Source organism: Ambystoma mexicanum, chromosome 6q, assembly GCF_040938575.1.
Source record: "Ambystoma mexicanum isolate Mex_15411 chromosome 6q, UKY_AmexF1_1, whole genome shotgun sequence".
In the NCBI taxonomy this organism is placed as follows: domain Eukaryota; kingdom Metazoa; phylum Chordata; class Amphibia; order Caudata; family Ambystomatidae; genus Ambystoma; species Ambystoma mexicanum.
In genome coordinates, this window is record NC_090937.1 from 830,897,525 (window position 1) to 830,924,587 (window position 27,063).

General features: G+C 43.5%; 1 protein-coding gene across 4 annotated transcripts in view; it reads right to left on the minus strand.

Annotated features, from left to right (window-relative positions):
• Positions 1-27,063, minus strand: part of FSTL5 (follistatin like 5) — a 3,721,575-nt gene that overhangs the window by 1,795,559 nt on the left and 1,898,953 nt on the right. For all 4 annotated transcript variants that reach the window (XM_069631359.1, XM_069631360.1, XM_069631358.1 and 1 more), the window contains exon 5: positions 13,724-13,908. In XM_069631359.1, the coding sequence (XP_069487460.1) occupies positions 13,724-13,908 (185 nt within the window). The remainder of the gene's footprint in view (positions 1-13,723; positions 13,909-27,063) is intronic.

Here is a 27,063-nt window from a genome sequence, read left to right on the forward strand (position 1 = left end):
AGGGGAGTAAAGAAGAGGAGGAAAGAAGGCACTCTCAATGCTCTAGGAAAGCAAGCCCAGAGAGAGACACAATATGGGAGATGAAGAAAATATGGGTAGAGGAAAGGTGGACATTGAAGGACGATTACTGCATTCTCCCGAGGGTGGGTCGCGGAGCGTGGACAATATCACGCCATATGTGGAGAGGCTCAGGGCCTGACCAAGATGGAAAAAGACAGAGACTGTAAGGGCTTTCACTACCACTAAAGACATGAGGAGACTTGACAAACGGATGATACTGACACAGTTCCCATTATTGGAAAAGGGTGGGGGTGACCTCAGTATATCCCATGCCAACAAATGGACAAAGACAATTTAAGATGCAAGTTGCCTTCGATAAATGCTGCGACTGGCAAGTAGATTTATGAGATTGAAAGACTGACAGCATGGATTACATAAGTGGTAGGTGACATGGAGGGTTTCTCTCAGCAATTCTTAGGGAGGTAGCTGACGATGTCTGGAATAGAGCAGAGTATCCAGACATGACAGCAAAAAACACGGCACATTATAGCACGCCATTCAATAACTGCCAATCGGCCTCATGACAAGCTCTAAGGGTGGAATACCCAGACACTTCAGACATCAGTGCGATCATGTCACACAAAATGCATGAGGATGAAGACCCACTTCAATATATTCAACAAATTGAAATGAAATGGCGTCTTTAGACGAGAGAACCATGGGAAAAATCAGTGGGGTTATATTATTATTTATTATGTCATGGGTTACCCGAGCAAGTGCTAAAGTAGCTCAAGAAACTAGTGGGTATGAAGGCTAAGCCATGGTGAGAAATTCAGCTAACTATAGTGCACTATTGCAGACTAATGCAAGAGAATGCGAGAAAGGAGCTTGAGGAGAGGAAACAAGAAGAATCAACGTTAGTGCAGAAGAAATAATCTAAGTAAACAGTGGAAGGGGTGATGTTGATGAGCAGAGAAGCAGTATTTGCTCAGCATGCACAGAACCAACCACAGATGTCAAAGGGATTATTTGCAGGATGAGGGGATATGAATCAGTACCTGAGAGGACAAGGAGGGATACTTTGGGGAAGAGGGTTTTGACGCCCAATGCAGCAGAATGCAGGAGGGCTCCATGGGGGACATCAAAGACAATTTGTGAGCACACACATTGTGCAGGTGTGCTCACAAATTGGCCATATATCACAAGTATGCAGATACAGGTGCGGGATGCCTCAGAATGGGGAATGCAACAACATACCACACAGAGCAGACTGACTATTATGCCCAAGATCACACGCAAGCACAGATGTACACCCCACAAAAGACGCATATGCAAGACATGCAAATGAATCAGTATCAGCCCATGACACATGCATTACAGATGCAGAGACACATGCAGCGATCACAACCAGCACAGCAGGTACCAGTTCAACAGAACACGATAACCACGACACATGCAGGCTCAACAACGTCGGCTCCATGATGTCGGGGGATTGTTGTAGGGGGCAATCCATTTACAGGGACGGGAATGTCAGTTTATTCACAATAGGACAGTGCACAGACAGACCTGATGTGTTCATTCCTATCTGTTACACCCAATCTAGCTGAGGAACCACATATAGGGGTGACTATAGGTGACAAGATGTTTTCCTTTCTCGTGGATATGGTGTGACTAGATCCTGTAGAAGGGAGGGTTACCCAATGTCAGGCATTGCCATGAATGCGCAGGGATTCTGTGGGGCCACAGATTTGGTTCCTTTATCTGATAAAATTACCACTTTATGTGGGAGACCATGACTTGACCATGCCACTGTTATATTCCCAACAGACACCAGAGAATATAATGGGTAGAGACATGATGAGCCAACTTAACATGACCATTTCATTTACAAACCAAGGGATAGTGTGCTCAATCCTAGGAATTCATTACATGAATGCGACGGAACTCATCCAAGCTTATTGTGGCCTCACAGTACCGAGGGGTGCCAGTAGACATTGAACTGTTTTAATTTGTTGTAGAGTGTTACTTGCATCGCTCTCGGGGATACAGGGTAGACTGTTACACATACCCAATGAGGTCCTATTCAACCCAGAGATTCCAGTAAATGTGATAAAAGGAAAAGTGATCCCAATAGAACTTGAGGCAGTTATATTGAGAGACGAGAGAATAGTATTGCTTGGGACTGATGATACAGGACAATCATGGAGAACTGTAATTGCGGTGGGGGAAGGATACAGGATGACTGACGTGACAGATGAGGAGTTATTCTAAGACGATCGATCGGATAGCGAGGTGGTGTTTGGCATAAGCATTACACATTAGTTGGAAATACATTACAGTGAAGTGCCACGCGAATTACTGTGTTGCAAAATCCGCCACCACCATTCCTCGAGGAAGAGTTGGGGTGGGTACCCAGTGCCTTATTTTTGTGCAGCATCCCAATGGAAGGTACACACTTTATGGTAATAACCTTGAAGAATTACTTTTTTTCTATACCATTTCACGAATAGTCACAGGACTGAACCTCCTTCCTAAACAGAAACCAGAAGTGGAAACACACAGATAGCGAGCACAGTCATACAATATGTGGACAACATTTTAATCTTAAGCAAGTCAGGGGAACAGTGTCGAAATTACTCAGTATACTTGCTGACAGTATTGGTAGAAAAAGATGTCAAGGTGGACAAGGCAAAATTACAATACTGCCAAAAGGAAGTGGTATCCATAGGGCAGTTGATATCACAAGAAGGGTGAAAAGTGCCTCCAGAAAGTGCTTAGGAGATCAGTAGAATGCTGATGCCAAAGACAGTGAGACAAATACAGCAGTTTGTGGTCCTTTGTAATTATTGCAGCCTGGGTATTTGACTAAAGCACATATCTGAGACCCTGGTTGAGCAGGCTTAGGGAGGCACAGAGAGGGAATGGTAAATTGGTATGGACACATGAAATGACTGATGTTTTTGAGGATCTGAAGAAAGCAATAGGAGCAGCTCCAGTGCTAAGGATCCCAGATTATCACGACAAATAACATTTGTTCTCACAATCCAATGAAATAGTGATGACTGCAGTGCTCACACAGAATACTACCCTAGGGGACAAACAATTGGTTTATTATATTGGATGTTTAGACCAGCAATGAGTGGACATTACGCTTGTGAGCATGCTCTGGCTGCTGCTGTATACGCGGTAGAGAAGTCAGCGAGTATCACCATGGGGTTCAGCACCACACTTTACGTGGAGCATGACCTTTTTGCAATTCTCGAAAGACCCAAGAGTACATTGACCACACAGCAAGCTTCTGGATATGAAGTGATTATCTCAAATCCAGCAATCAAGGAAGTGAGGTGCAGGACTATCAATACATGACATTTTTAGCTGAGCCAGTAGAGGAGGGAGACTATGTACATGGTTGTACTACATACATGGAACAGTATGATGACCTTCCCAAGGTGAGGGAAAAGCTGCTTGAAGGGAAGAAGAGCTTTATATTGACAGGTCATCGACAATAGACCAGACAACAGGGGAAAGACATACAGGGACGGCAGTGGTGAGACTAAAAGCAGATGTACACCAGGAGTAATAGCAAGCACAAGATTACCGTCCCATTTTTCGGCGCAAGCAGAAGTATGAATGTCTCTCATAATGACATTAGAAGCACACAGGGACCAGGGAATTAGAGTTTATTCAGATTTTTCCTATGTGAGGTCGGCAATACACTCTGGACTGTCACGATGGCAGAGAAGGGGCTTCAGACGTGCTGACGGCACACTGGTGCAGCACGCACCCCTATTAGGCAGGCTCATAGATGCGTTTTAACTCTGCAATGGTGGTAGTAACGTGCCAGGCCCACACAAGGGGGAGGATGCATTCTCTCAGGGCACTGAAGCAGGAGAAGCAAAGCATGCAGCATATTTTTCAGTGATAACAGACTTCAATACCCCATCAAACACACGTATCCATGTGTGTAATATGATTCTAAAAGAAGGCTATAATAGGTTACCAGCCACAGAGATAATGGAGTTTCAGGGAAGGGCTCCAACAGAGGAGAAGGACTTATGGGTAAGGACGGATGTTCAATTTTGGGACTCCAGGAAAGCACAGCCAAGTTAGTACTCCCAACAACATTATTGCAGATTGCTCTCATGCAACTGCATCATCCTACTCATATGGGAAAAGAAGTACTTGCTGCTTACATGGAGGAAGATTGGCTCTGTCCTAATATGGCAGAGCATATCGCCGCATTCATGGAAAACTGTCACCTGTACAAAGTTCACTGCTTTACATACTTTACGTGTAGTGGGAAGAGCCATACTGGCAGATCAGTCTTGGTGCTTTTTGGCTCTGTATCGGGTTACACTCTAAACACCCAGCACAGCACAGCACGGCATGGCGGCTGACCTGTATGTCTGACTGCAACAGGGTGAATGTCCCAACCTCGGGTACCAGGCACACGCCATAGGCCTGATGTTGCTTTTTGCCATGGCAATGCATACCGTGCAACGTATCCCTGCAGCTATTTTATGATTCTGCTCCCTTCAGTTACATGCTCATTGTTGCCCATTCAGTCCAGTCCCTCTGGGCTCTGCCTTTCCTTCCTCTTGCCTGTTGCCTGCTCCCTTTTGTATGGCAATATCCTTGCCCTCCATTTCTCATTCTTTTCTTTTGTCTGCTTGTCTCTTTACTGCATTTTGTCTCTGTGCCCTGCCTTCCTCTGTGACTGCTGACGGGTTGTCCAGCTGCCTTTCACTGGATCCTGTCTTCACTGCAATTGCTGAGGATTTTACCTACCAGTGTTTGGTATACTGACCTGATGCCACATTAATCAGAGGATGCCACATTGTGGCATTGAGAGGGCTTCCGAGTGGATACAGTGTTTCTAAACTCTCAGGGATCTCGCTTCATGAGTTTTCTCAGTGTCCTTATGACTACAGCCTGATCTGATGTATCACAGTGACTCCTCGCCGGGACAAAGGGTAGGTGGAATATGGCCTTTCACAATTTGGCATAGAGGGGGCAGGCAGTGGAGGTGATGTGGGTGGTGAAGTTGTCACTTTGTGGGGTGTTTTACATTGCACTGACTTGAGGTGAGCTGGTCCAGCTGCATGGGTGTGGGAGTGGCATGGTGATGGTGGGCTGGCGACTCTTTTCTTGCAGTTGTTGCATGTCATCCAGGGGACTACAGGGTGCATTGACATTGTGTGACATGGCTTCACTGTGTGTGCTCCACAGGAGCTGGTAAATATGTGAGGTGATTGTGTGCTCCCTCTGTGTCCTTTGTCCAAGCAAGGTCATGGGTGGTGCTTGTGGCTAAGGATGATGTCCCTCCTGAAGCTCTACGGTATGCCATGCCAAGTGGCAACATTTCTCAGGAGACAAGCTGCCATGATGATTTTAGGTACTACTGGTGGGGCATGTAGCAATACCCCGCCAGAGTGGTCAGGGAAACGGAAACATGACTTGATCATATCGAATGTGTGGTCCACTATGCCCCTAGTAGCTATATGTGCTGCATTGTACCTTACCCAGGCTGGTATGGCAGTATTCCTGAATGTTGCAAGCAGGAATGGTGATAGCGGTTAGGCACTGTCCCCTGCAAATGTGTAGACGGTTGTTATCGACATTGATTGTCATGGTCAGATGTTCATTCAGTAACATCACTGCATGCATGTGCATGACAGTTGATACTCACCAAGGAGCAAGCTGTTCCCGAATGTTCCCGATGCCAGGGCTCGGTAGAGTGGTGACCGGCGGTAGATATAACTGTCATGTGTGCATCTAGTAAAATTGGCATTGACTTGCATGATGACTCCTTTTGCATCACAGATGACCTGCACTTTGATGGAATGCCAATGCTTCTTGTTGTAGTAAATTTGCTCCAGCATTCAGGGATGGCGGGGAGTCAGTAGCGCTACTTTTGCGTCATCAGTGGCTCTGAGTACATGTGGAAAGTGTGCTAGTGCATAGAATTCCTGGGATACGCTCTGCCTTTCTTGCAGTGTGTTTGGCATATATATGTTCCTACGCAGGGACGCATGTGATGTTATGCAGCCCAAAACCTGGTGTAGAGACTGGGATTGTATGGTCTGAGATATGCCCCCTACAATGGCAGTGGTGTACTGGAAGGATCCTGTGGCTATGAAATGTAGGGCTGTCAGAAACTTCTCCGGGGGTTCGGTGCATGGGAGCAGATGTTGGGTGATCCAAGGTCTTCCTTCCACTCTCTGACCAGGTCTATGATGACATGGGGGGAACCTGTACCTTCCATACAAAGGACTGTCTGGCATCCCAAACAGCGTGGTGTATGTTGAGAAAATCCAGGGCCACTGCATCCTCCTCCTCCTTCTGTGTCCATGTACGATGGCTCCCAGTATTCCTGCATTCATCCTTGCTGACCGACATTGAAATGGTGTGGATTGCAATGTTGTCTTTGCGTGTTGTACTTTGTGTGTACTACCATGGGGCAGTGACATCACAAGGTTTGCACGTGACTTTACCTGATGTGACATTGCGCTGTGAAATCCATAAATGTGGGTATGTTTACACTTGGATGGGGGTGTGGTTTCTTTGTGTGGCCCGTCCCTCAACATGGCCACGTTTTTCCTTATTCTTCCTCATGTTTCCAGGAGAATGGGGAATAGGTATGCTCCGCCAACTATTTCTTTTGTTGCGTAGGCCCGTCCCACACTTTGCGTGGAGTGTCGCTCACAACACTCGACTGCACACAAAGAAGCGACATGCCCAGGGAATGCCACGGAAAGGCAAGCAAAATCTGTTCCATGAATCGCTGAATTTAGTTGTGTGCGCTAATCAGTGTGAAAAGTCACTTTTCAGCACGCAAATAATTCTATAAATAAGGCCTTAAACGGGATGAGTAAGGGTCAGAGCTGTGCAAGGAACGCTAGTGAAATATTACATTCTATAAATAACAGACGATTCAATGGATTGTTGGGCAGATGGAGCACAAGTTTTGATTTAAAATGCAAGCTTTGGAAAGGTAAGGAGAATCTATGGTATGGCATTCTAAAGTAACGTGTTTTCTTTTTTTATACGCAGAGGAATTGCATTACTGCCACACGTGGTTCAATGTGTTAATCTCGTATCAAAGGTATGTGGTTAATTAACTAGATTAAACCACAGTTTAAGTAGCTCTGTGTTCTTGACCTAGCAGTAGCAACTCACCTGATCCAAAAAACAATAATTACTTGGAGTTAAATATATGCTCGTTTTTGGGGTAGGCCAGAATGTTTAATAAAGAAGTGCTCTCCCACAGTATTTCAGTACAAATGTTCCTGGTTTTTGGATGTACAGAGGAAACAACTGCAGAGTCACTAATTTTTCATACGTTCGGATTCCTTTGTGGGTGTTGAATTAGTGTATTGGTTTGGTGAAAGGGAGGAGTTAGAAAGGTGTGCAGGCACGGCAGCAGGTACTGAAAGGATGAAGAAAGAATCACAGCGGAATGCGTAAATACACGTGTTTACTTGCTGGAGCTCGGGCATTAGCAAATGGTGGCCGCTTTGCAGAGGTCCTACAGTACAGCATCATGATGTCCTTGAGGTTGTCTTTGCCACTTCGTCACAGCAGCTGCATTTTAAAATAAAGGTCTACAGGGCCAGAAGGCTGCCAAGAGTAATATTCCAGGGAGCGCAATCACACTTGTGCGAAGAAGAAAAGCAGAAATATGTTTGCAATTGCGATTCTTGCTGGATTTCTCCATTTTCTTTGTGTGCTAATTACCACATTAACACAAGGAATAAGGAAACGGCATGCACTGAAGGAAACGTGTTCAAGGCCAACACGTTTTGGGATTAGGTTACCTATTTTAATGATCTTGTCCAGTCAGTGGGCATTTAAGGATGGTGCACAGATAAGGGCAGCCTTATACTAGAGCTTTATAGACCTGCATCAATGGGCGTACTGGGTTTTATGGGCCCTGAAGACCGAGTTAATGGCTCGAACGAAGCAAGGGCCTTTAACGAGGTATGAGGGAGCATAACACCCGGACCCTCTGCTCAAGCTCCACAAATTTTCAATTTGGAACGCTGGGAAAGCCTTTCTTTTGCTTTAATGTTATTATTTCATTTCCGTGAGCGATGGGTAAGTCTTTCCATTGCTTTCCTTTCCTTCTTTAACTTCCGTGAGCCTATGTGGATAGGTTTGTCTACGAACGTGTCTTTCTGAAGGGAAAGTTAACTCTTCCCTTCCGGAATAGACATGCAGCCTGAACTACAGGCTGTAATCAATTTGCGGGCTATACCAGTGTGCATAGCCTGCAGATTGACCAATCCCCATCACAGAACACTCTCTAGGGTGTTCTAATATAGCAAAAAGATTTACTAGCCTTGGGTTCAAATAAATGACTAACTTTACACCCAGGTTCCGAAAGTGAAATGTGCGGGTGGTTTAGTAATAGCCACGTCTATAAATCTTCCCCTGGCCAGGGCAGAAAAAGGAATGCCCACTTTAATAGAGCAATCAATTAAAGGATCATGTCTGGGGCTGTGATAGCAACCCTACGGTTGAAAACAGCTACGATGGGCAAAAATTAAGTGCATTTATGTTGCACAATTGGGCTTTTCCATCCAAGATGCCATTTGGGTATCATCAAATCTCTTAGCAAGACATATAACTGAGATGGTAAGATGTGATTAGCCCATGTGCCCCTGCCTCTTCAAATGCACAGCAAATAGAAACAGTGCTTGATTGGGGTTAATAGTGATAATTTCGAAAACAAAAATTTTGAAAGTCAAAATATCGAAAAAAAAATATCGAAAAAAAAAGTTGAATATTTTTTTAATTACATTTTTAATCGAAATGGGGGGGTTCCCCCCCAACCCCCCTTTTTAAGTTTTTTTTTATCCATTTTTATTCCCGGACCCCAAAATAAATATATAATTAAAAAAGAAATCGATATTTTTTTTCTCGATATTATTGTTTCGACATTATTGTCTTTCGATTTTTTTTTTCTCGGAATTATGACTGACCACCCTCGATTGGGGGTGACTTCAGTGAGATACCCTGTTTAGCCTCTTGCCACCCATTGTGATGCCCCCCCCCTTTATGCTGTAATTCCATCACCCCCTGCACTGGTATTCCTCCCTCACTTTGCACTGTCATTCCCCCTTTGCACTGTCATTCTTTCCCCCACATGTTGTACAATGCTCCCGTGTGCTGTTGCTGGCCTTACTTTCATCTATTCTCCCTGGTGGCCATGTATTCCTTATTCTTCCTCCCACCCCCTCAGTGCTTCCGTCACCCTGCAGAGTTGCCCTTCATTCCATCACAAGCTGCAATTTGTTACTCCCTGTGCTGTCACTCCAAAATTGCTTCCGTCCATGTGAAGTGTAAAATGAAATAAACTAGAAACACCAAAACTATAGGCTTTACCAGTGCGTGTTTATTTAAATTCTCACAAACCAGTCACTTTCTGCTATTGGAACCAGTCAGACGCACACCAAACTTAATGCCTCAGTTATGCAGTGAAACAGGCTGAATAATGCTGTGCAAATATTCATGGAATGGCTTATGTTTAGCAGGGCCCGAACATCATAATAATGGGACTGGAAAAGGGGGCGGGTCATGGGATTTGCTGTAGCTGCAGATGCGATGGGTCGTAGAATGAGCTCTGCCCTTGTAGCATCCGAGGAGAAAAGCATCTTTGCTTTCCACCTGATTAAGTTCACAGAAGTTTTCATGTCTGACTTTAACTTGGTCATGCTTAACAGGCTAATATCTGCTGCTGCTGGCTCAGTTTGCTCTGTTAAATGCAGAAGGTGGGTGATACGGGGATTTCAAAATTATGCTTTGAAACTGCTTTCTCTACATGCCTACACGTTTAAAACGAAAATCTATTTATCTGGTACACTTCAAGTTTTTCAAATGCAGAAGGGGAACCACACATGGTACATTCCTCTCACAGGCATGCCCACATGTGTATCTTTGAGGACATATTGGCTCCAGTGCTTAATTTGTAAAAATTAAAAAAAACGGGCCCAGCATCGTTTCCATCGAGGACTGTGTGTTGTCCCACGAGCCACCACCCACCGTATCAGTGGTCTGGGTCGGCTAGGGCTCATTTTTGCATTCTTTGAATCTTTTGATGAATCTTAAAAGTACAAGAACATACAACACAATTGTGTATTGAAAAAATCCTTCTCGCTCCAGTGATTTCAAGGTAACTCCATAATGTGGAGACATGGCTGCTTCCCTGCCACCCAAGTGCGCCCAGTAGCTAAACTGCCTCCCATTTCTGCTCTTTTACCCTTACGGCTTTCTGCTAGTGAACTCCCTAACCCTTAACATCAACCAAGAACAAGCACTGTAGAAACCTCTAAACCATGTCTTATCCAGCGAACGAGCACCCAAGGCATGTGAAATATTGGATATAATGCATGTTTGAGGCACTGTTTTGAAAATCAAATTCATTCACATGATTGTGGGCTGTATGAATATATTTTGAGCCAAGGAGCCTCACACGGCTCTATTCTTTCACTGCTGGGCAGTGTTCAGAACCAAAAATGAATAAAATACATGTTCAGGCTTTTGCCTGCAGTCATCGCAAACTCTCCACGCTGTGAGGCTCAGTGTTAAATCAAATGAACAAACCCATAACCGCCGTACCCTCTTCACCTATACGTTGTAAAACAAATACGAGCTAGTTTATGCTTTCGGATCTATGATAGCTGTTTCAAAGCTACCAGGGCCGACTGGAACAAAGCATCTTCCGACAGCACGTTCACTTCACAGCCAAGACTGTGCAGCTTTGACCTGTTCAATCTTGCTGTAAAGTTGAGCGGGAAGGCGTTAATCTTGTTCTTTCTGCGTGGCTCGCAGCAACTTCCGAAGGCCTACTTTTGTTCAAGGTGTTGACGCAGCCTACCGCTGACAGGGCGTCGTGAAGTCCGACAGTGGCCTAATTCTCCAGGCCTGCCCAAGCCACACTTTACGCCGATGAAAACTACGCCCACAACTCGTCACATCCGTCTATTCCTCTAGGCGCTAAAAGATGGCATGGAATGTGTAATGGGAACAGGAATGGGCAGGTTGTAGGAAGTCAGCAACTTCAGGCTACCTACAACATATGCTGTTGCCTGTAAAAGGTTCCTGTGAAAGTGCCAGTGTATAGCCCCGCCTCCAAAATAAGTGCTGGGGCCAGACACCGGAAAGCTCCGGCACAAATGAAGAACTGATTTGTACAACTGATTAATAAAAGCAATGGGAAGAATGCATTCTTGCAACTGTTTGTGGGTGGGGTGTTTTAACTGTGTACAGTTGTTTTTTTAACACTAGGGGATATGCTTCCTAATGAACCTTGTGTGGGTGACATCCCTGTTTTTATCGTGCAGGTTTATAAGATCGGTCCTATCTTGAACGTCATTACTTTCTCAGCATATTCACTGACCCACACAAGGATTTGTAAGCAGGATCAATCGTGTTTGGGATAATTGAACTTCTTTTGTAGAGGTCTGCCTTTGACAAGCAAATGCACATTTAAAGTGATAGAGTATTTAGTTTGTTGGACTGAGGCTTCCCTACAGAACATGTGCATGTCGTGTCTTCCACTGTATGGCTTTGTTGTGTGGATAAGTCATGCTAAATGAATGGAGGCAGGTGGTAAATGGCCGTGGAGTATCAGGGGCAGGTCTGTTGCCCTCTGCAAACAAGAACAAAGAAAGGCAGCTAGAAGGAGAGCTTCAAGCATACACGATAACTTCCCCAAAACAGTAAACTCTCTCTATCAGAGTCACAGGGGACCCCACGTGTGTGGCGACATTTCAAATAAAAAAGAAAAAAGGAAGAACTTCCCTAGCCGTCTTCGTGACATGAGATCCTGTGGAAAAGATCTGCTTCTAAGCCCCAGGTGGAGGTGTGTCTCCCTGCAGCCGTCGCCCAGCCTTTAATCCTTTACCAGGAGCACTCTACTTAACAGGTCCTGAAGAAGCAAACACACTGCCCCAGATTCTAAGCCAAACCAATGTTGACTTACAAGATTGGTTGAGAACCATGAAATGGATGGAGGGCAGTGGTCGAAGTGTACGAAAATACGTAGTGGAACTATGTTCCCTGCTGGCCTGCCCCCACACCCCACAACCCCCATCGCCACAGCCCCTCCGACACACAATCCAAACCCCCAAACACACCAGCTGTTTATAAGAATGTTCAGTGCAGTGCACTGAAGTGCAAGCTTCAACTTCTTCTTGCACTTTTATTTCAAAACGAAACCATTCCAGAACGGTTTCTTTTTAAAATAAAAGTATAGGAACGGTGAAGCTTAAAAATAAAAAGTATGGGAGCACCGCTCCCGACCGCTCCCGCCCACTTCGACCTCGGATGGAGGGTCAACGAGACCAGCACATCATTTTTAGGAGTCTTAAGTTTGAATATGCGAGGGCAGGCACATGGCAGCATGCTCCAGGGACATTAATATTCCCAATATAATGGTGCTGGGTTTCTTGACCTGAGTGTGCTCTGCCCGGATTCAAAACTTGGTCCCGCAAGCATGCTTCGCTTACTGAGGCATCTTAAAAATGAAAGTGATTTGCAGTTATTGTAGATTTTAGTTCACACTTTCTTAACCCTGATAGAACAGTCCTTACTTGGCTAGTTAAATATTGTGCTTTGCTTTTTAGCTGGCAAATTAAGCTCTCTCTCGTGTAATAGTGGTGAATTGCCTGCATTAGGTGTGGCTTTGGTGGGAGACACCAGTGTTAGCACAATACACACATGGCTGAACAATAGATGGAAACATTCCTCTATGCTTACAATAGGCACCAATGGTTTACGTTCCCAGTAATACAGTATCATGAATTGTTTTTGTTCAGCATTTCAGTGCTCTCTAAACTCAATACAAGTTGCTTTAAAATACACCACGGCATGAGTAAGAAATGTTTGAGTAAAGTGCTTAATTTGCACTTCGTTTCCCAAAAATAATCTTGGGGCTGAACTTCCCAGAGCTCTATTTTAGGGTCTGCGCCTGCTCGCACGATTGCAATTTCAGTGCAAGCACCCAATACTTTATACAGTCATCAGCTGCCAGTGCTGGCAACTCTGCACTGCACGTGGGAACTATCCTGAGGGCACCCCACCCCGAAAGAAAGGAGCTCATTATGAGTTTGCCAGTCCAGAAATAAAGTGCCGGTAACAACGTGTAAACTGGAAGTCTGCTGGTAGGGGCTGTAATCTTCCAGCCCTACTGACAGATAATTGCCGCAATCCCTGGCACCGGTATTACCGGTCCCGGTGATTGCGGCATTCCCATCCCATGGACTCCTTTGGGACTTCATGGGAATGGGGATTTACCGGTGTCTCCCCCAATCGTATTATCCCGGGATTACCAGGTTACCGGGCTAAGGAGACGGCACAGTAGTCCTACGGAATCCCACCGGAATTTCCGGCGGGATGGCAGGGGACGTGTAATGATCCCCAAAGTCTTCTTTCCCACCAAGAAAGGCAACACTGCCGACACCCCATATGCACAGTGAGCATTTTGTCTTTTCAAACGCTACATGGTACAATACTTACAATGAAGTTTGGCAAAAGTAGTCCCTTTTTCTACATAGTTTGGATTGCACTTCTTTTGACAGGAAATAATGCAAGCACATTGTTGAATTTGAAATTAAGGACATCTGCATATTTTTAAAAATGGGATCTTCAAAAATCTGGCTGCACATGATCTCTTAAATGCATGCATCCCAGCGCTCTTGTGCTGAGTAGGAGTTCTCACCTGAGTAAGTTCATGAGTGTCTATGAGTCCGTTGTGGTCCGCATCAGCATTCCTAAACAGCTCGTCCACCACCAGCTTCCTCCTGGCGAATGACTCTTCATTTTCCTGTGGGATGTGCTTCTCATCTTCTATTTCTAGCAGTGCCTGCTTCATCTTTCTGTACTCAGGCTGTTCACATTTATCTCCTGCAACAAAATGATTTTTTGTTGTTGATTTTTAAATACATATGTATTTTTTATTATTCAAAACGAGATATATTATTACGCTGGCCTGATATGCTCAGCGGTTATCGGCAAACAGAGGAAATCTTCACATATACAATTTTAAATCGTTCTTTGCTAAATATTTTCAAAGTGTCCGATTACACATAGCAGACGAGGGCGGGACCAGTTCTACGCAAGGAAACGGCCGCAAACCCTTTCTTTGAGTGTACATGTGTGCAATAGGATCATTTACACTGAGCGTACATGTGCTGGTTGCTACCCGTGGTGAATTTCGAATTGTGGTGCATCTTAGAAATACATAATTATTCATATAAAGCAAATCACATATATAATAGATATGAAGATGATGTCACAGTAATAAAAACAGGCATATATGCAGCCAAAAGTATACCCGGCCTATGGCACAAAGCTCTATGCAAATGTGCAGGTTCTCTCTATGGAGAGCCCACATTCCAAAAACAGAACATGTGCATTTCTCAGGCAATCAACATTTAAAATTACAAAGTGGCCACACTCAAGTCCCAAAAAAACATTTCTCTTTTTTTGTGAATGGAAATGGGTCAAAGCATTTTACATCGAATGCATCAGCATGTTAAGCAATCGTGGCTGAACTCTTTGTCCCTGATTCATGGACTATTTGCCCGGTTCAGAGTAAATTTCCACTGCTGACAAGTGACTTTGCACTGCCGACACAAACCCTGTTTCATGGAACCGTGAAAAGTGTATTTTTGCAGTGCAAAGTCTGGGCAAAGTCAGCGCATAGTCATTTTTACAGTACAAAATTACTTTGCATGGTAAAAATACAGTTTGCACAGAGCCGAATGTGTGGATTATGCTTGAGCATTTATGCAATGGTACCCTGCACAAGGTTTTGTTCTAAATGAGCCTCACTGTTTCTAGACAAGAACTATTTTGTTATATCGCAAACAAATGTGGGAGGGACTGCGTAATACTAATTATAGACACTGTAAAAGTGATAACAGACAAAATAAGAATTGATTTATGGATTGATATGTAACATTCAAGCTGCACATCACACAAAGGGCCTGATACATGGAATAACGCTCAGAAATCAGGGAAGGGCCTCGCACCGAGAAGGACACTGCATGACCCTTTGCGCAGAAAGAAAAATGCGTGCCAGGCGTTTTCATGGAATTTAAGTCGCAAAGTAACCATATTCGCAAGTCGCACCCAAAACGCCCCGGACACGGCCACATGCAAAGCAGAAAACTGCCAGATCAGCTACCTTTGCGTGCTCACCCATGCGCGAATACACGCACCATTCAAACAGTGAGTGGGGTCCCCTGTAAGCAGGCCTGTTACTCAGGGTCCCTGCGCGAGGGTCCCGGGAACTGTATCCAGCAACGCAACAAGATTCATATAAAAAATTGTAACTTGGGAAATCTGCGTGCGAACCCACTGTAAGTGATTTCAATCCGGCACACACCCAAGTCACGCCCAACTCTTTTTTATTTTATCTATAAGTTCAATATTCTGAACGATATACCACTCATATCACACCCCTCTCCTGAGACCCCCTCCCCGGACACACTGAACCAGGGATCAGGCTAGTTTGCAAAGGTAAACATTTAGTTAGGTATTTAGAAATTTAATCACAATATATTTTAATATGTAACAATCACCAATGGGGTGACAGAACACTGGATAGTATCTTTAATGCACTAAGAGTCAAATAATGAACACAAAAACAAATACAGCACAGAAAAGAATACTGTTGTGTTGGTTTGGAACAGATAGCACTATGGTTAGAGGTTCCGCCTGCAACACCCTTCAATCCCCCTATAGGCAAATTCAATAGATGTGAGGAGAGAGCCGGTATTCAGGAATAACACAAATCAAACAGCATGTCACTCCCACGTTCCCCCTTCAAACACAAGAGAAAAACGGAATTGACTTTTCAACTGTCAGAATGGCTTTGAACCTGTCTTTGGAATTGGCTGAGCAAATACACCAAATGTGGTCAAAAATACTTAAATGGTTATAAATTCCTATGGGAGCCACTTTGAACAGATGCAAACAATCACAAGCAATTATTTAGTCAGAAGAAAACATTTAAAATCTCAAAGTCAAAGTAGGAAATAATTTAAAGCTAATTCACATGTGTGAAATCTCTCAGAATGTCAAATCGCGGCAAACTTCCTGATGCGATTTTCGCTATCACGGGACAATCGTACTGTTTTGCTTCTATCATAAAAACTGAAGGACTACAGAAAAGAGAATGCCACACAGGAATCAGTCATTCACAGCCGCTAATAACAATTCATGTGTGATACTCTATTTTCAGTTTGGTTTGGGAATTACTTTTCTTAATCAGATCAATAAGAAGTTAGGGTTTAGTAACGCAGATGAGAGAAAAGTCAGCGCAAAGATAGTTCTAGCAATACTATGGTTCTGAATAAAAGATGGGATGGGTTTGAGATTGGGATCATACAATGCAGATATATTATGGGTCACAGTTCTTCCTATTAAAACATACAGAATAAGTTATTAAGTAGGACCGTCATTTCTGGTCATGGATTGGGTCTGTCAAGGAAGGACAGCACATCAGGCATGGGACTGGATCCGCTAGGCCAATCACCGGATTTGCACAACATCTACCCTTCTTGGTTGTGGGTATTTCAAATCAGCTGGATAGCGAGTTCCTCAGGCAAGCCTTGTGGTAGCAAGCCAGAGATTTTCAGGATACCAGTTCAGAAGGCCTTCCCACACCACAGCGCTTCACTGGGTTGCGAGAATACATTTGAGTATTAGGCCTTGATGAAAGTCAATAGTTCTCTATTGCTGGCAAGATTCTTGGCATCTGGATCTGGAAGGATGTTAAAGCTGGATGTAGAATGCTGGATCAGAGTGCTTTGCCAGAATCAGGGAAGTGAGTGAATCAGTGAGTCCCTATGTGTTGTCAGCTGTCTCTATTTATCCTCTCAAAGGACATCACAAAATGGGTGTATGGGCTGGCTTCACCAAGCTTGCCCCTGTGAGCTGGGAGTGGATCAAGACCTCATCTCCGCCTTGCATCTGAGTGATTGTATCAAGACCGGATTATGTCACATTTTATGGTTTGCTTTACAGTCCTTAGAAACCTCCCTTTAGCCACTGGTCTCAAAATCGGATTTTATCCTAAATACATATTTCTACATTGGTCACCTCTACACAAATCACACACAAAGATTCCATATTGTATGTGGTATCTGTTCTTCAAAATCCTGCAGCTGTGGGATCTTGTTTAATCTTTCTAATTCATTGTGTCCTTTTTTGCCATTAACACAATTTCCAAACTTTCTGCAACTTTACACAAATGTGTGTGTTTACGATAGGGATGTGTGTGTAAAGTTTCATAATTTTAGCATTAACACAGTTCACATAAAACCACATATATTGCTATTCCTGTCCTCAATATGTTACTGAGTTCTAAAATGTGCAGCCAAAAATTAGATTAACACATCTGTCCTTTGTATATTGTTCACCAGTTTGAATCACAAGTTATGAGTCTTTAAAAATGTTTCATTGTTCATGCTTAACAGCAAATGGTCCTGCCCCTTTGTCTCTCCCTCCAGTCCAGGAGCAGCCCCCTCCCTTGGGAATTTCCTTGCAGGAGCAGTTTATGACCCCTTTTACACCTCTGTTTCCTGAGCTGAAGGCTCTGCTATTGTTCATTCTCTTTCTGTAGACAAGAGTCTGGTCTAAACTACAATTATCACCTACCAGTGAGTTTCTGCTGAGAGGATCTCCCCTCCCCTTGGAAGAAACCTGTTTTTCCACTTGCAAAGGGTTGTAGCTCAGCCACGCTAATTTATTATTAATTGAAAATCCAGCAGAAACCAAACTTGTTGCATCAAATCACATACATACATTACTTTCTTAGCTTTACATCTGTGGGATCAAAAACACAACCAAGATCTGTATTCCTTTTAGCAACAATCCTTTTATGTGTGCTTATCCGGCAGACTTTTAGTTTAAATACTTTGAAGTTTCATCAGAAGCTCATCGGACAGCTGTCATCCACAGGTAGCCCAGGGTACTGCACACAGATTTTGACAGGGGCTGTCAGTTTACTGACAATACAGTTTGTCTGAGACAATGTTTTACTCTTTACACTTAGCACTTTGTAGGTTCACAATGCTTCATAAGATTAAATGAATTTGAGTGCCAAGCAAGATCGTGAATGTTGAGAAGTGTTTGTGTTATAGGGATTTTGGAGTTTTTAGCAACAGAGTAAATGCCATTTATGAGCACATTTTGGAGTTTCATTTGCAAAGTGCTGTATCTCTCTGTGCACTCTGTTTGCTGGTCATGGTGCCCACTGGCACATTTTCTGTAGTGTGTGCTCTATTCCACCACACATGCACCATGGGTGGCAGGTTGTGCATTTATCTTTTTGTGTGTTGAAACATGTGGTTTTTGTAGGATTTTGGTGCGCACAAGAGCTTTGCTGCCATTGTTACTGTTTCTTGCGCCATAACTATCAGAGTAGTGCTGTATAAGATAGTGGAGTGGGTCAATACATCCCACACCACATTAAATGTTCCTGCACCCCGCTACACTGCTTACGGGCACCCCTGAGTTACATCTGAAACCTGATTGAGTACACACACCCCAAAATTATGACATGCAAGCCCACCTGCGAGCTCACAATACTACAAGCAAGTGTACTTACGCCTGCCTTCAGATAGTGAATCATATGGAGGACTTGCATGGCCATTTCCAAGCCGAGCCATTGCTCGATCAAATGCATGAATATGTTATTGTCCCGTGCAATTGTGGGCATGCAATTTATTGCCCCCGGAATGCCCACTTTTTCAAAGGTTCTTCCCCATTTTCAGTGTTGCACCCCAGCCCTTTGTGCAAGCCACGCCCACGCTCTCCTTGGAATCTCGCACAAGGCCCTTGACAGCTCGCACAGACATGCCGATACAGCACAAACTACATGCAAGTGCAGGAAAAGTACCACGCATTCGATTCCATTAATCAACAAATGGGGATTTGTGTTCAGTTGCGCACGCAATGACTCTATTTACTGCGCCGAAAATTCTGTGAATCGGCCCCTTAGGCTTGATTTCATACAGCAAGTATGCCAGAAAATGAGTCGCAAAGTGTAACACATTTTTACAATGCAACATTTGAACAACAAACACTTTTTGGGAAGAAAGGATAGCTCAGGGGCAACACATTTGTCTTACAAGCAAAACAACGCAGGGCCACACAGGTTTGAATCTCTATCCCACACTTAGAAACCACTCACTGGTATTAAACACGTCATAAAAGAACAATTATAGTTCACAATTTGATTACACTGCATCATGAAAAGCTACTGGGATGGGCGCCAAGGAAAAGAGCTCATGCAGGGCACAGCGAGGACGGACAAAGAAGCTGAACCCGGGCCCTCCAGCCTTTATATGAGGGTGTGTCAAGTGACAATGTTTCTGACCCAACTGCCCAAAAAAGGTAGAGATTCATGTGAGGTTTCGGCTGCGCTTGGTGACCCCTAATGACTGCCACCTCCGATAGTGTGGTGCCTTCTCCAGGAGTGTGTATCTGTGGTGCTCTGCAGACTTGTGCTCTGGCATTACCTGATGTGCCAAATGCAGCTAATGTCACTTGATTAATATTATGGAAGCAATGTGCACTTCATTGCACATAGCACAGCCTGATTATCCCACAGGTTGCAGGACAAAGTCCAAGACTTATCGCTGTACTGCTCTCTAGAGGTTGTTTTGACGTTTCAAAACATCCTGTTGGAGTTCACGTTACGGACGTTGGGGCACTGGAGATGCTACATCGCCCCGAAACATCTTTAGATCAGCTGACTGCTGTCAGCCCCTGCCGTCTACAAAAGTTTCAGAGGGGGATCACAATTTATTTAATTTTGCAAAAGATGCAGGTAGATGCATTGCCATTAGCAAGTGGTTGACAGGCTCCAGAGTCTGCATTTTGTTAACTCCCACCTCACTAGAGAGGGAGGTAATTCCATTGGGGGTTCCTTGTCTGCTGTTGGGTTATTTATAATCCTACTAGGTTCATAGCTGGGCTTGGACGTGTTTATCAGCTGGCTCCATTCTCTCACACATCTGTCTCTAGCTTTTTGTTCATTTCTAGCACATCATTACTTGCAGCATAATGTGGCTTATATTTTATTCTAATATTTAATAGAACATGTACATGCCTGTGTATTCTTATTGGGTGCAATGTCAGAGACTTCATAAGATTTTGCAAAAAAATAGTTGAGGTCACATTATTTCAGCGCCACTTTTGTTCTCACACCTGTAATGAAGACAATCAAAACGTCTGTGTTGTTCTTCAGTTTTTTCGATTTTGCAATCCGGGCTTGACTGTGGCTAAACATATGCCTGTGCACCAAATTTAGGTGACACATATTTATAGAAAATGTTGGGTGAAATGGTAAATTCTAAAGCATATTGGGATAATTGCATTGATACAATTTACAATCGAAATGCGAACTAAGTCATCACAATGATCCACAATAGATCACAACATTTTCAAACACAGGCCTGGATCCTCGGGTATTGGCATATTGCCCTATAGTCCAGCCAAGCCATCCAAACCTTTGTACAATGTGCAGTTGTTTTAGCGCTCTAAATTGAATAATGAATTTCTATGGTAATTTCGTCATGCTGGTCTCAACATTTTTTGTGGAGCAGTATTTCATGTTTTTAGGTTTTAGAGGTGTGGATCTTTGATGGGTGTCCTGCAAGCAAGCGCCTTATGGATTCTGTAATAGTGAAAAAGGGTTGAGAGTGGATGAGAGAGAGACCGAAAGAGAGAAAGAGAGAGAGAGAGAGAGAGTGAGAGAGAGAGAGAGAGAGAGAGAGAGAGAGAGAGAGAGAGAGAGAGAGAGCGATAGAGAGACATACTGTGTATGTAACAGAGTGTTGGCAGTTGCTAGCTCTTTTAGCAGAGAAGGCACATACAATATGGGCATAGTGCACATTAACCTCCTTTTGTGGCATTGTGGGGATCTACCAGCCCTAGCAGGGAAGCCATACTACTAATATCAGAGTTTCCATGTTTTCTTCTAGTGCTCGTGAAAGTCGAATACTGAGGGCTGCTTCACAAATCAGTAATAGCGTGTTTCAGAAATAATGCAACTCTAATCTAAGAGTGCCACCACTTATCAGCAGGACTAACCTTGTGTTCCTTATTGTGCCTACATCTCTCAGACGTGTTGCTATACATATACAGTGGCCATAGAAACATGAGTTAGCAGTTTCAGCAAACAGATACATGACTGAATGGGAACAATGATAACCGCTGGTGGGCTGTGTGAGATACATGCATTTCTGTAGATGACGTGCCTAAAAATGGTCCCAATGCAGTGCCTTACATGGCATCTCCATCAACCTACATGATTGACTCTTCTTCAGACCTACCAGCCTTTGAAAGATACCATCCGAGGCACCATCCTATTATAAAATGTCCTTATTTGCGCATAGGATAGACCTTTTAGTTAGCAGTCACCCTGAGGACGAGCCAATCACAAGTCAGTCAATGTTAACGAATTACTAATATTGTCCAAGTCCTACAGGACACCTCAAGTAAGTTAATGCACCTGCTGCAGAGATCTTGATTTACCTGCAGGTTCCAACCCTAGTGATACTGCTTGGTGTGAAATTGTTTTGAGGGTTAATGTTCATCATTAATATGTGTTTAAAATATAGGCCACTCTCATGCTAACTCTTTTCCGCCATGGTTAATTTCTCAGCCAGCTTAAATATGACTTCTGCACTTCTAAACTGTTTGAGCACATTGTCGGGCATCTCAATTGTTGAATGTGCTCTGACCTTATTGTTGGTTCCTCTATCTCTGTCCACACTACCTCTTTCCCTATCTGTGTACAGGTGGAGGGGGCGTGTGCTGCCTCCTCTTTGCTTTCCCTGGCTTCTTCTTCTTCAAACATGTATTGTTGTTGCCTTCAACATCTTCGTCCTCTCTATCCTGGAAATCTAGTTATCACAGGGGACACCTCCTATATGTCCCACTGATTACTACTTATATTACATTTCTGCCTTCCTCTGGTGTGCCTGTCCTCCAACTTCCTATTGCTTCAATATAATTTCTTCCTATCTAGGCTGTAACTTCTTCTTCTCATACTCTCTTCATCCTCGTTATCCAACAATTCATGTCTGTCCATAATGTCATCAACGTCCTTTTCTCTAAGCTTCTCTCTCTTTATTCTGTTCCCGCTTCCTGTCTCTTTCTCTATCTGTGAGTGTATGCCCGCTAATAATATTAACATCTTTTCATCCCTTTCCGTATGTCTATCCGCCTCTCGTTGTCTCTCCCTACTTCCTCTTTTGTCTTTCTCTTTCTCTCTCTTCCCTTCTTTATCATTTGTCCTTTATTCTTCTCACCATTTCTCTCTCCTTCCACATCCTGTCTTTCCTTCTCCCTTTCTTCTTCATCCATGTTTCTCTTTCACTCACGTTCTCACTCATCCTCCATTATTTCCTCAACTTATTTCTCCTGCCTTTCTCTAACTTCCTTTGCTTTTTCTTTATAGTCATTGGTGCCCTTCCCATCCACTTTCAGCACGGTCTGTCCTCCCACCCATTCAGTCTTGACTGCCTCTCTGTCTCTGAACCACTTCTGCCGCTTCCGTTAGCTTGGCATGCAACTCACAACGCTTGTCTTATTCTACATACAGGGACACTAGTCCCTGTTTGTTTATATTTGCTTTTCTTATAATGTCTTCACTACATGGGACTAGTATATCCAGCTTTTAATACATGTAACAGGTACAATCCTTGTTCAGTCGAGGACTGCTCCTCGCTCTGGGACAGAGGAGGAGGGGGCGTGGGTGTCATACACCCATCATCATGCTGATTAAGCCTTCTTGTAGCCAGGGCATAAACGTCCACTGTGTGTGGTATGTAATAATGTTGTCTTTATATCAGGACAATGATTTATATAAGTGGATTGTCTCCCATGATAATAATTCACAATAAAACCTCCCAATACATACCAAAATTTAAAATATAGTAAAATTAAAAAAATTAAAATTTAGGAGAGGTTAACCATCTAATACATTTTCTTCTGCTCTCTTTGGAGGATAATTGCATTGTAATCTATTCCTAGCCGACCATACCTTCTTATTATTGAATTGCACAAGTTTCACTTTAAAAGCCGGAACATGTGCTTTTTTAGGCCAACTGAAGGCACACTTCCAGGGGTGGGTAGTGGAAGGAGTTGTGGCATGTGTCGTTTGGTAAGTGAAATGGTCAATTCTATTGCAGTGTTGCTAAACACATGAGGTCAGAAATTATACTGTTGTAGTGGCACACCCCACTGCACTTCGTTAACAGAGAGTACTGCACACTATCACATTTGGGTAACTTGTATTATTGTGGCAGAAGAGTTATGTGGCCCTGCTGTATTCATCTTTCATATATTAAATTCTCTTTGTCATTGTGCAAAAGAGACCCTTAATTTACACCAGGACAGGCCGGCCACAGTTTTACCGATGCGTACATTCTGTTGTAAACTTGGTGTTATTTCAGAATAGACTTCCTAGCATCAGTATTTACATCACTAACACCAACAACAACATCTCACACCAGGTCCAACCTCACTGCTCACTCTAAATAAAGGCCTTACTCTTCAACACATTTCATTTTCTGCTAACCTTTTCATGTTACATGTAAAACTCCAATGCAGGAATGTGATCACTGAGCAGCGAACTTGATCATATAAATGAAACTGCAGCGAATGTGATCATATAAATGAAACTGCCTAGATGTTGTTTTGATAACATATTCACACACTTAGCAACTCACTCATTTAGACACTTCTAGTCACCCGCTGCCATCAATCACTCACTCATTTACTCCCTCTCCCTCTTGCCGATTCCCTCTGATTGGTACTCACACCTTCATTCCTCAGTCACTCACTGACTCACGTATTGAATCCCCCTCTCATTCAAATGCGCACTTGCACCAATGTACAATATTCACACTGCATTCAATCATATGCATGCCCACATTTACACATCCCTTTGCATGGATACATGCATACATTCATAGATAAATACAAAGCAATCCTCGCACGCGCACATACACAAACATAAACAATGCACACAAAGAAAAACATATAATTTTTTTTTGCCATACCCGATTCCCTTCAGTCTTTACCTCCTAAGCTGCTCTCTGCTACCTAGGCCTCTGGCTCCCGCACTCCACCAAAAGAGCAGACAGAAACAAGGAAACAGGGAGAGCTTCCTGGTTATTGACATGCGGGAATGATGTGCAGATCGACCCCACGTGCTCAGCCTGCACAGTGACATCTATAAATGACCACCTGCTGCTGCTGGGTGGCCATTTAGAGATTGTGGGTGGGATTTGCCTGCTCAGGACTTACCCTGTTTAACACGCTGAAAAACTTAGATGACAGATAGTGAAGAAAAAAAAATATATATTTTGAAAGTGACCAACCTTACTCAAGTTTGTACAGATTTTGGGACATACACAACAACGTGCATACCAAAGTGCAGGCCATAACCGCATTTTCCTCATGAGGTGCATTGTTAAATGTACTTCACAAACATATATAGTGGCCCTCATTCCAACCCAGGCGTTAAGGGCTTAATGGCGCCGACGGCGCCGTTAACTCCTTGATGCCTGATTTTCACCTTAACGCCTGCTTTTAGCAGGCGTTAAGTACCAAGGCGCTAAGCGTCCTTGGCGCTAATTACAGCACCGTAATTTACGGTGCTGTAATTAGCGCCTTCCCCACTTCCTTTATTCCCCAATGGGCAAAAATGGGAATGGGGAAGGGTAAATGGGGATTGGGGATTTACCGCCCCACTCACCTTGGAATGGGGCGGTAAATCCGCCATCCACCATGGTGTAAACAGAGTTTACACCATGGTGGTAAAGTAGGGAACTTACCACCTGGGTTGGAATGAGGGCCAGTGTCTTAGAAATGTGAAGTCATTAAAGCAATGTTGTATTTCATGTTAATGAAAGCCTATGTTTTGTCCCAGTGGGTTTTTGACTGTTTGTAAAACAGATCATTAACCCGTTACTTAATTATCCATGCCAGAATTTTAGAAAAAGAGCACCAAAGACTGTTCCAGCCATAATAACTTTAGTAAGCACTAAAGTGTGCAGTATATGTTCCAATGCAAGCAACATCACTGTCCCTACTTCAAAGGAGAATTTGGCAGTAAGTACTATTGTAAAGCTTAAGGACCAACTTTCCTATTATCAGCTATTTACCCCAAAGGCTCCTCAAAATCACATACTGGGCACAATTCTATTAACGGTGCACATAGACTCTGGTCTACAAAGACAGCACTCTGTGCTATTTTCCATGTTTTGGGATTGTTTGATGATCATGTTTATTTTGGGTTCTAGCACCTTGAAGCATATTTTGTGCTAGATGGAATTACCAATAACTACCTCAGACAGACTTAAAAAATATGGCAAAGTACTAATTTATTCTCAGCAGGGTACACTGACAGACATCGGATTGATGCCTGCATGCACACAGAAACAAATTTGATTACACAGAGGTCTTATACCCCAATAAACGTCATCTATGACGCCATCCTATGTGGCAAACTGCAAAACCTACTGGTGGGAGGTATTGGTTAGGGGAACATATCTACTTGTAGAATGTGTATGGGCTAGTACTTCATTGCCCATCTCATATCTGTAAAACACACCTCAAACTACCTCTAACTATGTACAATACTAATTTTAGTGGACAACATGACAACCGATTGGCCTATGCAACATTGTATAGCAGGTTGCCTTATAGACCCAATGATTTGTTGGCATTCCCATCCAACCTTAGACATAAGGAAACCAAAACTCAGATGCTTCATTACGTCACACTACTCCCCATTTTTCCCAATTAATCCATCATCGCTTGACCATAAGCCAATGTTTTCCGCCTGTAGTTGAACTTGCTGTTACTCTCTGTTCTAGGACACTCGAGGAAGTATGAGCACATCACTTACCTTCAATTACAGCTTAATGAATAGGCCTTGTATTCGACTTCTGCATCACATGTGAGCAGACCGCAAATGTGTCCATTTCAACCTCCTATTTATGGCTATTTGGTGCCGTTATACCCAGTGTTATTGCTCCTTCGGCTGCTAGAGACTTGCTCATCCATCTTATATGAGCCTTATTCACTGTTACTTGTCTAATACCTGCCACTTGCACATGTTTTCATCTTCGTTAATCTGAGAAAAATATGTCTCACATGCATGGCTTTATCTGTCTGCCTCCCTGTGTGCTTTGCAGTTATTTCTTCAAACAGCATCCTTGATCCCAGGCCAACATAAACTCCTCTTCATTGGCACACAAAACTGTTTTCCAGCATCTCCTGACTCTGTAAGTAACTCTGGTCTGTTTCGGAGGTAGTTAGAATGAATCTTCACACGATTTGGCATCCATTTTCCAATTATGGCCGTCCTAGCCACATTATATATTCCTCTATAACAAGCTTGTATATGTCTCATCTACCTTGCGGTGTTGCAGCTTTACACTTATTGATCCACACATGACTTTATCTTCTTTTTGCATGCATGTTATGTTATGTTATATTAACGGTACTTATATAGCGCACCGTCACCAATGGAATTAGTCCCCAGGCGCTCTGGAGGATCTGTAAATGAGAAGGTGGGATGGGTTAGTAAGGTGAAGAGGGTGTAGGATAATGAGATGAGTGGTGTACTGTTGGCAGCTTCAACTCGGTAGACACTGGGTGCCGAGCTTTGGTGCGAGTATTGGATCAGTGTCAGTCCGCATGTGCTGTTGGTGCGGCTATGTGTTGTTGCAGTGTGGTGAAGTGTGTGCAGCTGGTTGTGCGAGAGATGGTTGTGTAAGTTGTGTAAGTATGCAGAGAGTTAGAGTTTATATTGGTTAGTGGGTTATGTGACATTTAACATGCAAGCATTGCTGTCCTGCACAAATCAGTCTGAGTGTGGCACTCACCAACCCTCACAATACCATCCAGATACCGCATGGCCAATGTTCATAATTCTATCCAAGTGCAGGACATGCCAACATTCTCAATTCCTTTTAAGTGTAGTGCTTGGCAATCTTCATAATTCCGTCTAAGTGTGGCACTCGC